General features: G+C 41.9%; 1 protein-coding gene across 2 annotated transcripts in view; it reads left to right on the forward strand.

The window, feature by feature from the left end:
- LOC106567845 (arf-GAP with Rho-GAP domain, ANK repeat and PH domain-containing protein 1) overlaps positions 1–14068 on the forward strand; it is a 16017-nt gene extending 1949 nt beyond the window's left edge. Inside the window, exons 6-29 of one of the 2 annotated variants that reach the window (XM_082960407.1) lie at positions 1–2; positions 212–429; positions 540–646; positions 726–925; positions 1584–1669; positions 3529–3708; positions 3936–4110; positions 4801–4926; positions 5530–5665; positions 5854–5956; positions 6037–6232; positions 6463–6678; positions 6830–7045; positions 7685–7790; positions 8022–8169; positions 8309–8386; positions 8564–8638; positions 8769–8886; positions 9058–9171; positions 10944–11074; positions 11182–11264; positions 11396–11446; positions 11575–11638; positions 11730–14068. The exon at positions 1–2 is cut by the window's left edge and continues 119 nt beyond it. In XM_082960407.1, the coding sequence (XP_082816533.1) occupies positions 1–2; positions 212–429; positions 540–646; positions 726–925; positions 1584–1669; positions 3529–3708; positions 3936–4110; positions 4801–4926; positions 5530–5665; positions 5854–5956; positions 6037–6232; positions 6463–6678; positions 6830–7045; positions 7685–7790; positions 8022–8169; positions 8309–8386; positions 8564–8638; positions 8769–8886; positions 9058–9171; positions 10944–11074; positions 11182–11264; positions 11396–11446; positions 11575–11638; positions 11730–11774 (2974 nt within the window). In that variant the 3' untranslated portion in view covers positions 11775–14068. Of the gene's footprint in view, positions 3–211; positions 430–539; positions 647–725; positions 926–1583; positions 1670–3528; positions 3709–3935; positions 4111–4800; positions 4927–5529; positions 5666–5853; positions 5957–6036; positions 6233–6462; positions 6679–6829; positions 7046–7684; positions 7791–8021; positions 8170–8308; positions 8387–8563; positions 8639–8768; positions 8887–9057; positions 9172–10940; positions 11075–11181; positions 11265–11395; positions 11447–11574; positions 11639–11729 lie in introns of both variants that reach the window. The other variant, XM_014137648.3, reaches the window with a different exon arrangement.
- The last annotated feature ends 2749 nt before the right edge of the window (positions 14069–16817 follow it).

Genomic DNA, 16817 nt, shown 5'->3' on the forward strand with positions numbered 1-16817 from the left:
CAGTAAGTGTTCCACCTAAAATAACAATGATCACAATGAGGAAATATGAATACTTTGTGTGTGTAATCTATGTGTGTGTGTGTGTGTGTGTGTGTGTGTGTGTGTGTGTGTGTGTGTGTGTGTGTGTGTGTGTGTGTGTGTGTGTGTGTGTGTGTGTGTGTGTGTGTGTGTGTGTGTGTGTGTGCGTGTGTGTGTGTGTGTGTGTTTTCAGCTGTCAGGGAGGAATGGGTGTCAGTACTGAAAGAAACTATTCAGCAGCGCCGTAGCAGCATGGAGATGTCCCTTATGAACTTCAGTTTTACTAGTGGTCAGCATGATAGTGGAGTCTCTCTCATTAGTAAACAAGGATACCTGGAGATGAATGGACTGCGCTCCAAGGTCTATGTAGTCATCTGTGCAGACAGGGTCTTCCTCTACGGGAACGCTGAGGTGTGTATCCATGGTGCATGCATTTGTCATGAAATAAATGAAATAAAATGTTAATGAAAGTCCTTTGGAGTCAGTTATCCTTAAAAACCTGTGATGTTCTCTGTCATCAGGAGCACAGCCAGGGTGTTGGCATCACCTACATTGAGATGAATCTGGGTACTGTGAAGAGCACAGACAAACGGTCCTTCAACCTCACCACCTTCTACAGAACATTCAGGTGAGACTGACCTCTGACCTATGACCCTTTATTGTCATCCCACAGTGAACCCTCTGTGACCCCTGTTCTGTTTGGTTAGTTTTCTGGCCGAGTCGGCGCAGCAGAGGGATCAGTGGGTGGAGGCCCTGCAGGACTGTGTCAGTCGCTCTCTGTCCAGCGATGTGGTGGCCCAGAAGATCTGGTCTGTGGAGGCCAACCAGCGCTGTGCAGACTGTGGCGCCCCCCATCCAGACTGGGCCTCTGTCAACCTCTGTGTGGTCCTTTGCAAGTGCTGTGCAGGTACAGAAGAACCTTGCCTAGATGGCAGACCAAACTCAGAGAGTCAATGGTCAAGAGCATTGATCAGTTTCTATAGTGATCAGATTACACACTCAGTCACACACACTACACTGACACTCTCACACAAAACACACACACATCCACATACACTACATTCACACACACATACGCATACCGACATAACACAAACACACATACGCATACACGCTAGCACACACACACACATACACTTTTACACTAATTATATCCTGCTGCTACTCTGTTCTTTATTTTACTCTTATTATTATCTATCCTGATGCTTAGTCACTTTACCCTGCCTTCATGTACATATCTACCTCAACTACCTTGTACTTCTGCACATTGATCTGGTGCTGGTACTCCTTGTATATAGCTCCATCCTTGTGTATTTTATTCCTCTTGTGTTAATATTTTGTATTTTTTAACTGCATCGTTGAGAAGAGATCGTAAGCAAGCCAATCACAGTGAAGTCTGCACCCGTTGTACTCAGCGCATGTGACAAATAAAATAGAATTTGATAAACAAATATTTCAGGTGAATAAGTTGTACCACATTGGTACAGTGCACATACATTTCCATTGGATACAAATGCCTGGGAGAGGACATTGAAATCAAACTCTGACATCTCTCTGTGGTTTAGGCGTGCACAGGGGTCTGGGCCAGAGTGTGTCCAAAGTTCGCAGTCTGAGAATGGATGAAAAGGTGTGGACTGATAACCTTATTCAGGTAGGTTTCTAATGAATATTCTATTAGGAACCTCATCCTCACCACCCATATGTGGTCTTTCTCTGTTTATGTTCCTCACTCTATGCTTCCTCTTATTTGTACATTTGAAGTCGGAAGTTTACATACACCTTGGTCAAATACATTTAAACTCAGTTTTTCACAATTCCTGACATTTAATCCTAGTAAAAATGTCCTGTCTTAGGTCAGTTAGGATCACCACTTTATTTTAAGAATGTGAAATGTCAGAATAATAGTAGAGAGAATGATTTATTTCAGCTTTTATTTATTTCATCACATTCCCAGTGGGTCAGAAGTTTACATACATACACTCAATCAGTATTTGGTAGCATTGCCTTTAAATTGTTTAACTTGGGTCAAATGTTTTGGGTAGCCTTCCACAAGCTTCCCACAATAAGTTGGGTGAATTTTGGCCCATTCCTCCTGACAGAGCTGGTGTAACTGAGTCAGGTTTGTAGGCCTCCTTGCTCGCACACACTTTTTCAGTTCTACCCACAAATATTCAATAGGATTGAGGTCAGGGCTTTTGTGATGGCCACTCCAATACCTTGACTTTGTTGTCCTTAAGCCCTTTTGACACAACTTGGGAAGTATGCTTGGGGTCATGGTCCATTTGGAAGACCCATTTGCGACCAAGCTTTAACTTCCTGACTGATGTCTTGAGATGTTGCTTCAATATAGCCACATAATTTTCTTTCCTCATGATGCCATGTATTTTGTGAAGTGCACCAGTCCGTGCTGCAGCAAAGCACCCCCACAACATGATGCTGCCACCCCTGTGCTTCACGGTTGGGATGGTGTTCTTCGACTTGCAAGCCTTCCCCTTTTTCCTCCAAACATTACGATGGTCAATATGGCCAAACAATTTTATTTTTGTTTCATCAGTCCAGAAGACATTTCTCCAAAAAGTACGATCTTTGTCCCCATGTGCAGTTGCAAACCGTAATCTGGCTTTTTTAAGCGGTTTTGGAGCAGTGACTTCTTCCTTGCTGAGCGGCCTTTCAGGTTATGTCGATATTGGACTCGTTTTACTGTGGATATAGATACTTTGTACCTGTTTCCTCCAGCATCTTTACAAGGTCCTTTGCTGTTGTTCTGGGATTGATTTGCACTTTTCGCACCAAAGTACGTTCATCTCTAGGAGACAGAATGCGTCTTCTTCCTGAGCGGTATGACGGCTGCGTGGTCCCATGGTGTTTATAATTGCGTACTATTGTTTGTACAGATGAACGTGGTACCTTCAGGCGTTTGGAAATTGCTCCCAAGGATGAACCAGACTTGTGGAGGTCTACAATTTTTTCTCTGAGGTCTTGGCTGATTTCCTTTGATTTTCCCATGATGTCAAGCAAAGAGACAGTGAGTTTGAAGGTAGGCCTTGAAATACATCCACATGTACAACTCCAATTGACTCAAATTATGTCAGTTAGCCTATCAGAAGCTTCTAAAGCCATGACATAATTTTCTGGAAATTTCCAAGCTGTTTAAAGGCACAGTCAACTTAGTGTATGTAAACTTCTGACCCACTGGAATTGTGATACAGTGAATTATAAGTGAAATAATCTGTATGTAAACAATTATTGGATAAATTACTTGTGTCATGCACAAAGTAGATGTCCTACCGATTTGCCAAAACTATAGTTCGTTAACAAGAAATTTGTGGATTGGTTGAAAAACAAGTTTTAATGACTCCAACCTAAGTGTATGTAAACTTCCGACTTCAACTGTATATTTGCATTAATTTACATGTTGTCCTTTGAAAAGAAGAACTCTCATAGCTCACCCTGTCAATAAAGGGATACATCTTTCAGATCAAGGTTCTAATGCCACTCTCTGTTCACCAGGTGTTCCTGTTAGGTAACAACATGGTAAACCTATTCTGGGCAGCTAACATGCCACCAAGCGAGGCACTCCACCCATCAAGTGATAGTGAGAAGCGCCAGCGCTTTGTCTCTGCTAAGTATTGTCAGGGGAAATACCGCCGCTACCATGCTCTGTTTGGCCAACAGGAGGCCCTCAACAAAGTGAGACACACACTTACTGTCAAATATCACTTTTCTCTCCCTCTCTCTATATATATGTTTCTCTCTCTCTTTCTCTCTCTCTCTCATCCCATACTCTCAAAAGTTCAGACATGTCTTTTCTTCTCTCTGATTCTCTCTCTCTCTCTCTCTCTCTCTCTCTCTTCTCTGTCTCTCATTTCTCTCTCCCTATCTCTTTCTCTCCCTCCTTCTCCTTGCCTATCTCTCAGGCTCTGTGCAGTACTGTTCAGACGGATGATGTATTGGAGACTCTGTCTCTGGTGTTCTGTGGAGCAGATGTGAACTGTTATACAGGTGATCCAGAGCGGCCCAGCCCTGTGTCCATGGCCCAACACTATGGACAGATACTACAGGTGGAGTTCTTAACTCACAACCACAACACAGGTAGGAGTCTCATCAATCAAACCTCTGCTCCATTTATATATCTTTTTTCTGGGTGCATTTACAGGTCTGGAACAATGCACCTATTTTTGGCCACCCCTCATCTTGGCCATGTTCTGTTATAATCTCCACCCGACACAGCCAGAAGAGGACTGGCCACCCCTCATAGCCTGGTTCCTCTACAGGTTTCTTCCTAGGTTCCGGCCTTTCTAGGGAGTTTTTCCTAGTCACCGTGCTTCTACACCTGCATTGCTTGCTGTTTGGGGTTTTAGGCTGGGTTTCTGTACAGCACTTTGTGACATCAGCTGATGTAAAAAGGGTTTTATAAATTAATTTGATTTATAAATAAATATGATTGATTTTATTTAGTTTTCGCTACCAAAGCTCTTGACCACAACGTAGCTGGTGTCGTAAAGGTCTTGAATCAACTCTGTCATTATTATTGCTCCATGTTTTTGTTGTAAATTGTTTGTCAGTGCTGTTTTGTCTCCTATTGTATGAATTTGTTGTTTATGGATGCTGTGTGGCTTTTCTGCCACCAGGTGACATGTTTTGTGTTGTCTTGCACTTAAAAAAAGAAAAACTCCAATAAAATATATGAAAGAGAACCCTCGTCTATAACTTTACATTCAACTTGTACTGTGTTTTGTTCAGTATAGGAGACATCAGTAGTTCTACGTATTTCCTCTCTAGAGCTGCCAGGGTCTAGGGCTGGAGATCGCACACTCCTAGAGGCTGCTCTCCCCGTCTCACACACTGGTTATCTCTTCAAGACCGCTTCCTCAATACGGCCAGTAACAGAGGGCAAAGCAAAAGGAGGTGGGTCATTCATGGCACTATGTATAAACTCGAATCTCTGGGATTTGTTTGGACATGCTTTAAATCCAGGGTTGGGTAGGTTACTTTCTAAATGTAATCTGTTACAGTTACTAGTTACGGTCCAATATTGTAATCAGTAACATAACTTTTGGGTTACCCAAACTCAGTAACGTAATCTGATTACTTTTCCCTTAAGAGGCATTAGAAGAAGACACAAAGGATCCATAAAACACATTTGATATGTCATAATAGTGGTCTGACTATTAATGGAATGAACTTAAACTTGCGCCTTTTTCATTGAGAAAATAGAAAGGCGCCATCATTTTATTTAGCAAACATCCGTTCTGAATTTTAAAGTAATCCAAGAAGTAATCATCTAGTTTTTCAAAAGTATCTGTTATCTGATTACAATATTTTTGCTTGTAATATAACTGATTACAGCTACAGTTTTTTTGTTAACAGATTACAGTTACTCCCCAACCCTGTTTAGATCTGAATGCCAATTGGTCAGGTGAAATAATGACTAACTTGGACAGTCCTCTTAGGAAAGTGTTACTAATGCCAATACAGTTACCATCAGCTAAATTTATAGATTTTCTCTAGATTTTAGTCGTCGATGGTGCTCTCTGAACCAAGGTAACTTCAGCTACTATGAGAGTGAGAAGAGCTCCAGTCAGAGCGGCGGAATGAAGATGAGTGATGTCCTGTGTCTGTTGGTCAATCCCCCAGGGAAACATGGGTAAGACAGGCAACACATTCACCCATGTTATGACATGAGCAGATCACATGTACTTTTCCAGGGTGTAGCAAATGTAGTTGTTTATACCATTTAGGCATAATTGGGAATTTATAAAACCCTATCAATGAAGGCTTTAGTAAAATGTTGATATATATATTTCTTACCACACTGTACCTTTCCTGGCTCAGTTATGCCCATTCCTTTGAGCTGTACCATGACTCTGGGAGAGTCTATCTATTTGGAGAAGACTCCTCTGACAAAGTGAAAGGGTGGATCAAGGCCATCGCCAAGGTAACCACCTCTTTAAAACTAGATTTTATTGAGTATCATGATAGACTGGTAATTAGTAGTTTTGCTACTGTATATGTCAGGCGCTGGTCCCCTCTGCAGCAGAGGACCTGGTGTGCTGGCCCTTTGAGAGGGTGGGCCGGTTTCGCTACACTGAGGGCCAGAGCCACCATAGCCCCCTCCTGGGCTGGTTCTCCCTGGGGGGCTCCAGACTGCTCCTACTCCTCCACGGAGCAGATCGAGTGGAGAACATCGACCTGCGCAAAATAAAGGAGCTCTGTGAGTCACTCCTGAAACTGTCACAGTGGAGGAATTAGGATGTATGTAGAGGGAGAAGTTTAGTGAAGTTTAACTTTTTACTGTGTGTTGTTGTACTAATGATGTAAGAGTGATATATGTTTTGGCTGCAACAGAATAAAACAGCTACTACGTTGATGTACATGCTGAAGTAGATAGTGTTTGATCGTGTGAGTCATGACACTGTATGTTGTTTTGTGTCCCCGTTTTAGCCATGGAGCAGGAGGCTGGTGCTGGTGCTGTGGTGCTGGTGGATGGAGGCAGGAGCCTGCGTGTGGAGGGGGACAGGAGGCCTGACTTCCAGGGCTGGCTGAGTGGGCTCCAACAGGGCTCAGGGAGAGGAGACGGCCCCCTGGACAAGCAGCAGCTCACTGACAGAGACGTCCCTGTCATCGTGGACCGCTGCATGAGCTTCATCACACAGCATGGTGGGTGGACGTAGCATGGCATCGGTCGGGACGGATACCTAACAAAAGATAAGCTCTTACTAGCTTCACTCATTTCACTATCAGTGTATTTGTAAGTCTGTGTTAATGCTTCAGTGTTGATGTGTTTCTTTATGGGAGATTTCCTTTCCAGGTTTGAAGTCAGAGGGCATCTATCGGAGGTGTGGTGTGAACTCCAAGATCGCCGCCCTGCTGTTCTTTCTCCGCCATGACCCCCGGAAGGTCCGTCTGAGTGAAGGGGAGCGCCAGGTGGATGACGTGGCAAACGTTCTGAAGAGGTTCCTCAGGGAAGTGGGAGAGGGGGTTTTCAATGGCCATCAGGCCTCTCTGCCATGGCTCCACACCACTAGTGAGTCTGACCTACCCACATTCTAATACTGGTGGACCACAATGACCACACCACTGCTTTTCACTGCTCGTATTGGTGGTCGTATCATTGAGCAGGTTAATATAATAGTTTGTTTAAAATGTTTATGTTTACATCTGAAATCCGGCTTCTGATGGGACTTTTGATAAATGCAGAAAATCGTCAATTAAAATGAACGTTCTACCACAGTGACCATGGTATTTTTGCAAAGGCTATTTGATTCTGAGTTCAGACATATAAAGTTTGTAAGTAAAAACTATTTATACGTTTTTCTGAACTCACTTCACTCGTGCATAAGAGGGAGGTTTGCACTACCAGGTACTTGCATATACGCAGATCAAATAAACCACTGGAACGCCAATTAAGCTGTTTACATGTCCTAATAATTCTACAGATTGCTCAGAAAACAAGGTGTTTTAATCGCCGTATGCTTACTTTGATTATGACCTTACACCGATTAAGATAAGCAGAGTAAGGTGTTTACATGACAAATTTCATACTCGGTCTTCTGCCGTAATCAGTTTAATATAGAATTATTTGTGTGCATGTAAACATACTCAGTGGTAGCCCCAAGGAGTTGTGTGCTGTAATGTGTAGGTGTTCTTCTTCTATGTCCACCAGCTATCAGTGAGATGAGTGAGAGAGTGTCCCAGTACCAGGCCCTCCTCCACAGCCTCCCCCGAGTCAACAGAGCCACTCTGGGGGCTGTCATCAACCACCTCTACTGGTGAGCCTCAATCTCTACCTCTGTCGGTCTGTCCTCCCCTCTCTTTTTATTTCTTTACCTCCATACTGGAAAAATGTTCCTCTTTCCCACAGGACATGTGTCCTTTATTCGCATATAAGTAGAATAAAAACAGTTTCTATACAGTTTCTATATAAGGAATTGACTCATTTGTCTTTGAAAGTTCAAGACATGCAATGCTGTTGTACAAATCTGGTGATTTTGTTCCCAAAGCGTCCAGTGCTTTGCAGATGAGAATCAGATGAACATGCACAACCTGGCCATTGTGTTTGGTCCCACGCTCTTCCAGATGGACGGCACTGATAACAGCGCAGGACAGGTGGTAGAGGATCTCATCCAGAACTACCAGGACATCTTCAATGTGAGTGTGTCTCTCTCACACTGATGACATGACTGATTTATAGAAGAAAAAGAGAGAGAAATGTACTGTGTTGTCACAAGAAGCCAAATGAAATGGCCTGATCAGATGGATGGAATGCATCTGTCTGTCTGTGTGGTAGGTGGATGCAGAGCAGTTTCAGAGGCAGCTAGACATGATCTCGCATGTCATCAAAGCACAGAAGGAACACACCGAGGAGGTGAGCACACACCTATGGCATGATGACATTTTCAGAACCCCTTGCAGCAGTTGTTCGCCACCCAACTGAAATGATTAAATCCTGACTTCCTTGACCTATACTATCTATCTCTTACAATTTGCTGGACTAAGGATGGCTGTTAGCCTGCTGTGTCTCTCTCTTCATACTGTTCTGTAGGGAAGCCCCTCACCTCTCACCATCTGTGGGGTTTACCTGGAGAGGAAGGAGGAGGGCTCTGAGCTGCTGGTTCAGGTCAGCTCCATGTGCACTCTCACCTTTCACCTTTGACTCTAGAATCCATAGGCTACAGTACAGGGTGTTCTTCTGCAATTTTTTTGTACCCAGATGATCATAAGCTCCCCTGCCTGCTCCCCTCTCTCAGATCTCCCAGGAAGTGAGTGCTGAGGAGCTGGTATGTAAGGTCCTGAGACGCAGGAACATCCATCCACAGCAGGGGGACTACTGGAGTTGCTTCCTGGTCGACAGCAACCAGGAGATAGGTAATGGTTTAGAACACCTCAGTTATAGTTGCAAAGTCTCTTCTTAAATGTTTGAGGAGTTGGACAGCTGTTGGTAATGTGTGAAATATCTTACATTTTTATTACGAAAGCTAGTGCTCAACTGTAAACTAGTGGTAAAATACATGGTGTCTTCTCTGGTTCCCCCAACAGAGCGTCCACTGCACTATCAGGAGCAAGTGTTGACTATCTATTTCTCTCTGGGTAAAGACTGTCATCTGGTGGTCAAGAAGAACTGTTACATGGAGGCCATTCTTACCAACATAGGTACAGTATTTTGAATGAGTTTTGAATGACTACAGTCATGGCCAAAGGTTTTGAGAATGACACAAATTTTAATTTTCACAAAGTCTGCTGCCACTGTTTGTATGATGGCAATTTGCATATACTCCAGAATGTTATGAAGAGTGATCAGATGAATTGCAATTAATTGCAAAGTCCCTCTTTGCCATGCAAATGAACTGAATCCCCCAAAAACATTTCCACTGCATTTCAGCCCTGCCACAAAAGGACCAGCTGATATCATGTCAGTGATTCTCTCGTTAACACAGGTGTGAGTGTTGATGAGGACATGGCTGGAGATGTTATGCTGATTGAGTTCAAATAACAGACTGGAAGCTTCAAAAGGAGGGTGGTGCTTGGAATCATTGTTCTTCCTCTGTCAGTCATGGTTACCTGCAGGGAAACACATGCTGTCATCATTGCTTTGAACAAAAAGGGCTTCACAGGCAAGGATATTGCTACCAGTAAGATTGCACCTAAATCAACCATTTATCGGATCATCAAGAACTTCAAGGAGAGTGGTTCAATTGTTGTGAAGAAGGCTTCAGGGTGCCCAAGAAAGTCCAGCAAGCGCCAGGACCGTCTCCTAAAGTTGATTCAGCTGCGGGATCAGGGCACCACCAGTACAGAGCTTGCTCAGGAATGACAGCAGGCAGGTGTGAGTGCATCTGCACACACAGTGAGGCGAAGACTTTTGGAGGATGGCTTGGTGTCAAGAAGGGCAGCAAAGAAGCCACTTCTCTCCAGGAAAAACATCAGGGACAGACTGATATTCTGCAAAAGGTACAGGGATTGGACTGCTGAGGACTGGGGTAAAGTCATTTTCTCTGATGAATCCCCTTTCCGATTGCTTGGGGCATCCGGAAAAAAGCTTGTCCGGAGAAGACAAGGTGAGCGCTACCATCAGTCCTGTGTCATGCCAACAGTAAAGCATCCTGAGACCATTCATGTGTGGGGTTGCTTCTCAGCCAAGGGAGTGGGCTCACTCACAATTTTGCCTAAGAACACAGCCATGAATAAAGAATGGTACCAACACATCCTCTGAGAGCAACTTCTCCCAACCATCCAGGAACAGTTTGGTGACAAACAATGCCTTTTCCAGCATAATGGAGCACCTTGCCATAAGGCAAAAGTGATAACTAAGTGGCTCGGGGAACAAAACATCGATATTTTGGGTCCATGGCCAGGAAACTCCCCAGACCTTAATCCCATTGAGAACTTGTGGTCAATCCTCAAGAGGCAGGTGGACAAACAAAAACCCACAAATTCTGACAAACTCCAAGCATTGATTATGCAAGAATGGGCTGCCATCAGTCAGGATGTGGCCCAGAATTTAATTGACAGCATGTCAGGGCAGACTGCAAATATTGACTCTTTGCATCAACTTCATGTAATTGTCAATAAAAGCCTTTGACACTTATGAATTGCTTGTAATTATACTTCAGTATTCCATAGTGACATCTGACAAAAATATCTAAAGACACTGAAGCAGCAAACTTTGTGAAAATGAATATTTGTGTAATTCTCAAAACCTTTGGCCACGACAAAGTTAAACTTTACTACATAGAGTTTTGAATGACCAGTACATACCATAAATATACTTACACAATTGCATATATTCTGTAAAAATTATTTATAAAAAAAAGCATTGATAACTGAAGAAAAAGTCCAATGAAAAGGGGGAAGGAGATGTGTTAATGATATGGTAGAAAATGTGTACAAAGTAAATGAGAGTTGATTGTACCCTTTCACAGCAGGCAGGGTAGATGTGTCCCGAAACGGCCTGATCAAATTCTGTGAAGAAAAAGGTCAAAGGGGTAAGGGAACCTTCAGCAGACGCCTCTGTGTGCTCAGTGGCTTGTCTCTAAGGCTGTACAAAGAAGTGAAGGTAAGAGAGGATGGAAGGAGATGTGTGTTGTTTCTGTGACAGTGTGAGACTCCTGTAATGTATATGTAGTATTTGTGTAACAACAGCCTTGTTTGCCCATCTTGTAGAGTTCTCAGCCTGAGAGGGAGTGTTCAGTCCATGCTCTGAAGGTCTACTGTGGTATCAAGAGGAAGTTACAGCCACCGTCATGGTGAGAATCTCTGAATGTCCCACTTGGGGCTTTAACCAGCAACCCCCCATTTCAAATAATGATCAGCTGTCAGCTGTCCATATCATGTCCTTGCTCTCCTTTCTTATGATCTCTATGATCTTGTGTTCTAGCTGGGGGATGACTGTGGTGTGTGAGAAGGCAGTACGAGTCATACAGAAATGGTGAGTATCTTGGGTAGCAACTGAAGATCGTTAAACAGTAGTAATTAGAGCACTTAAGCTCTGCTGAGGATCATGGTAAAGATCTAGCCCTTCTCTAACTCACCCTCGTCCACTACCAATCTTCTCAGGTACCTGTGCTGTGAATCAAAGAACGAGCTGATCGAGTGGCTGGCCACTTTTATGAGCCTCCAGGTAATTATCTTTTTGTGAAAGAAAATGTCCTGCTTTTTTCTACTTTTCTAGCTTTTCTCATCACTTTTTTTGTATTTATTCATTTTCATAGCATGATGGTGATCTGTGGCCAGCAGCTTCCAGGCTAGATTCCTGATCTGAGGCTGAAGGGGAAATAACCTGATCCTGCTTTCCCATCCCATCTACTACTAGAGATGTTTTCAAGTCTTCAGGTCTTTTCTGGAAAGAAATGCGCTTTCACTGTATGTCAAATCAATAACCTCAAAGTAAATATTTTCTCTGTCAATATTTGGTTGAACCTATTTATAACCCACAGCTATGGTAATAATAGGGGAGGCAGTATAGAACTACAGTATAACAACAAACTCCCATTTTAAAAATGAGTAACAATAATATTAGAGGCACATGAGAAATAAAATCTAAACGCTATGTTGACTTTGAGGTTCCCTTTTATGGGGACATAATGACCATGTTGGAGAGCTGCAGTCGTAAAGCCATCTAAGATGAGACACAGTGCTTTCTGTTCATGTCATTATGGTAACAGCGGTGGTCAGTAATGATTGGAGAGCAGGATTTCTACGCTGTCACTACTCAAGACCACAGCTTGTTGCATTACAGAGATGTGCAGTTTATATTACTTTCATTCATTTCATTAGCTCATCCTTTAACAGTACCTTAACATGAAAAGGAATCGGAGTTGTAAGGCTAGCTAGACAGCACCCTTAAAGCAGCCAGGGCAGGGAAAGGAGACTGATCTGGTTGCTATTGCAGATTCAGCATCGATCCAGAGCCGGGCTGGTCGAATCCCCAGAGGTTTCTCTCTCTCTCTGTATCTAAATCTGGGTCCTTCCACCAAGTCGGTGGCTTTTGAGAAGTGGAACTTAAAAACAAAAAAAATATTTTAACATTATGTCGTGAAGAGCACATGTTCATCTTCGTAAAAAAACACGTTTAAAATAATGTTTCAAATAAAGTAACAGAGTTGACCGTAACAGGGTTGATGATTTCATATTAAAAAAAGCCAGAAATCCCCTTGTGACAGGGGGAATGGAAGCTTGTTGTGTGCAACAGGGAGTGGCGGTTGAATGCAATCTTCACAACATCAACAAAAATATTTAAAAAAAAATGTGTAGCCTATCTATCTTTGGGTAACAGGGTTGAAGTTTTATGCACAACCAGCTCAGTTTTCCACCACAAAACACCAGAAAATGGCCAAAAAGAGTAGAACCAGCTCACATGCTTTTACTCTATGATTTGACTATTATATGTTCAATGTTTCTTAAAAGAAATTAAAACAAGTTTAAAGGAATAGTTTCACCATATTAAAAGGAGAGTTCAGTTCACGTTACAGGGTTGAAATGAAGGACAGACGTAAATGAATCCCTAATCACATAATTATATATTTTATCTTCTGAAATTACTTTATCAAAGCAAGAAAATAACTAGGGCTTTACAATGATGGTGAAAACTTGGGAGGAATGTTGGTGTTAAGTTGGTTAAAATCTTCCTAGATGTCAGAGAGGGACCTGTCAAAAAGCTGACTTTTAGAACTTTAGCAAGTCTTTATTCATATAAAAAAATCTGATTTATTGAATTCTTCATGTTGTCTATATTAAAGATGCACTCAGGGATCTTAAGCATAACACATTTGTAACATATTGCACAAATTATTGTACCATATCACACAAAATTGCAAAATACATATGATTTCATGCAAATTGCAAAATGTGTAACATATCACACGAAATGAACGACGTAGTACACAAAATAACAGGGACCACTTTTGGCTATGAGCACCACTTTCAAAACCACTGGCTGAAATTATACAAAAGTTAGAGAGTACATCTTTAAAAGGCCTTTCATTTCATATACCAAGCTATAAACACTACACATTGGTGCACAATTTCTACTTAAAATATCAAAGGGATACAAATGCCACTCTTTTTGTGGAACGACCCATCTCCTCTCCACGAGCTGCAGAGATACTGCTGCTCAGATACACACCATAACAGCATTCCGCTGTACTGAGAGGGTGGACTGGGGTTAGAGCTGTGAAGACGGGGCCCTGTTCCAGCTGTTAGAGACTGTGACTGACAGGTGACAGCGATGGGCCAGGCATGTGGGAACTCCTTCTTGTGCCGTAGTCAGCAGTTCCAGCCATCGACAACAGCAGAGATGTAAGTGTATAAATGTTGATGCGCTGGGTTGCTGGGTGGTTGTGTCTGAAGTACAACAGAATATGCTGATTATACATCATTATCTGAGTACCTGATTGTGATAAAGAAATGTTGATGTCATTGTATATCATTCAAAGTTTAATTTGTCTTTGAAATACAATGTGTATGGTTTTTGTGTTTCTTAAAATCATTATCCCACCGTTCCTTTTATGTCTGAGGTCAGGATGCTGTGGCCATTAAAAATCCTCTTTGACTTGGTTGGTTGATCAAAGCAAAAGTATTACCGATTTAATATACCCACTTCTACTGTAGAAGAAGCATAGAAATAAAAGGGCTGTCAGTGTTTGATCATTTCTCCTTCAAAATAAAAAAAGGTCTGAAGAGGTAGAGAAGTAAATTACTTCTACACCCTAGATCTCTGATGGTAAATTGTTTATTGTAGCCTTTGATATGGATATGTTTGCAAAAATGGCTCGCCTAAAACACTGTACTAGGTAGTCTCTTCACACTGCTGCTGTATCTAGAGTCTAGACTATTTGAATGGCAATCACAGTCCATTTTTGTCATAAATCAAAACATTTCAAGACTTTGATTGTTTATTAAAGCAAATGAAGTGCCTGTGGTAAATGAGAACATGCACCAACATGAATCATCCACACAACGTTGCTTCCATTCACCATCACGCTAGCACATTGCCTACCTCTGCCTTTCATAAAAAACAAAGCATAGGTTAGGTTTACACACCAGATCACACACACCTGCTGTTCCCAACTTCAATGTTTTCCCACATTCTATTATTATTATTTGTTTTAAATTTAACTAGGCAAGCCAGTTAAGAACAAATTCTTATTTACAATGACGGCCTACCAGGGAACAGTTGGTTAACTGCCTTGTTCAGGGGCAGAACGACAGATTTTTACCTTGTCAGCTCGGGGATTCGATCCAGCAACCTTTCGGTTACTGGCCCAACTCTCTAACCACTAGGTTACCAGCCACCCCATTCTAATTCGCTCAGGTTTATATCGTAATTTTGATGTAACATAAAGGGTTTAGGACAGTATTTCTGGCATGTTGTGTGTAGCTACAGCACATTAGACCCCCCCACCACTCTCAATCTCACATAAAGTTTTATTGGTGCTCTTGTGGGGCTAAGTGCCTCTCGCTCAATAAAAGGGCTTTCTAATATCCTTTTATTTTTCAGCTGTCTGTCATTAGCTGTGAGGCTGTGTGGGTAATTGCTTTACATTAGGAACTCAGGGCTGTTGAAGAGGCTCAGTCACCCTAGTAACAACCATGCACTCCATTCACCCCCAGTTCTTACATCACTACCCCCATTAAGCTTCACACATTACCATAACCTGCTCATATTTGACGCAGATTGGCATTTATTAAGATGATTCATGTACTGGAGGCAGCTCTGCAGAGTGATCACTAGCTGGCACAGCCACAAAGTCATACAATCGGTTTTTAACCCTAACCCTAACCTTAACCACACTGCTAACTGTAATTATTTTCTTTCTTTATTTCACCTTTATTTAACCAGGTAGGCAATTTGAGAACAAGTTCTCAATTACAACTGCGACCTGGCCAAGATAAAGCAAAGCAGTGCGACAAAAACAACAACACAGAGTTACACATGGGATTAACAAAAGTACAGTCAATAACACAATAGAAAAATCTAAACACAGTGTGTGCAAATGTAGTAAGGTTAGGGAGGTAATACCTAACCCTAACCTTAAATTAACACCAAAAACATATTTTTGTTTTCATAGATTTTTACAATAAAGCCAATTTTGACTTTGCAGCTGGCCCATCGAGTGGAAACCACTCAGTTCTGCCTCCAGGGCAAAACTCGTGACAATAAACGTCAACCTGCATATTTGACACAGAAATTCTACATTCATTATGGAATCTCACATTTTAGAGCAGCTTTTCTCACTTCCCATCTTGCAGACCTTTAGATGTTGCTGACTGGTTTGTCATTTAATTACCTTCTAACATAGACTGAATCATTTTTCTATGTTTAATGGAAGTGGTTCTCTCGCAATGAGAAGCCCTGCATGCCAATTACTGGTACAAAATGTTTTAGAAAAACCTTTTCAGTGGTCCATCATGGAACTAGATTAGAAACCAAAGAGGGAATATCTTCCCGATGGTGTTCTGGTGTCATGAATCTTTAAAGGCTCTATGAAGAAAAAAATAGACTTGAGGTGTTAACATTTGTTAAAAAATTGTTTTCTTGGTTTTTATAATAATTTGTTCAATTTGTATAACTCATGTTTGGTCATGTCAATAAATTGCCTATTACATGCTCAAGTGAATCTTTTTATTAACTCTCTGCCAGTCAGCTCTCATTCAGGGGTAATTGATTAAGTATAATTATGTACACAATAAAAAAAGCATTCAGATATAATTAGGTTTTTATGCTTGAAGAGAGATTGTGTTTATTTTATTCACAAGTAATAGAATCACACAAGCCTATTGTTACGCTCGTCGTAAGAAGGAGACCAAGGTGCAGCGTGGTTAGATGAACACCAACAAAAAAACAAAATACAAAAACTGAACGTAACGTTTTGCAGGCTTCACAGCAGCTATACAAAAACAAGATCCCACAATCACAGGTGGGAAAAAGGGCTGCCTAAGTATGATCCCCAATCAGAGACAACGATAAACAGCTGCCTCTGATTGGGGACCATACTAGGCCAACAAAGAAATAGAAACATAGATATGCCCACCCAAGTCACACCCTGACCTAACAAAATAGAGAATTAAAAAGGCTCTCTAAGGTCAGGGCGTGACACCTATGAAGTTTCCTTTGTCTTATTATCTGTGTCTTATTTCACAATTATGCTAAATGCACATGCTGACGTATTTATAGTTGTTTTCTTTGCTGTGCTTTTCAGTAGGTGCAGCAGCTTTGAACTCTTGACAGGGGACAGGCCTGTTCTGATATCAGGGTCTTGGTTCTTTGCTCTCATTATCATACAAAGGAGATTGCGTTG

The sequence above is a fragment of the Salmo salar genome, chromosome 13, assembly GCF_965601325.2.
Source record: "Salmo salar chromosome 13, fSalSal1, whole genome shotgun sequence".
Taxonomy (NCBI): Eukaryota; Metazoa; Chordata; class Actinopteri; order Salmoniformes; family Salmonidae; genus Salmo; species Salmo salar.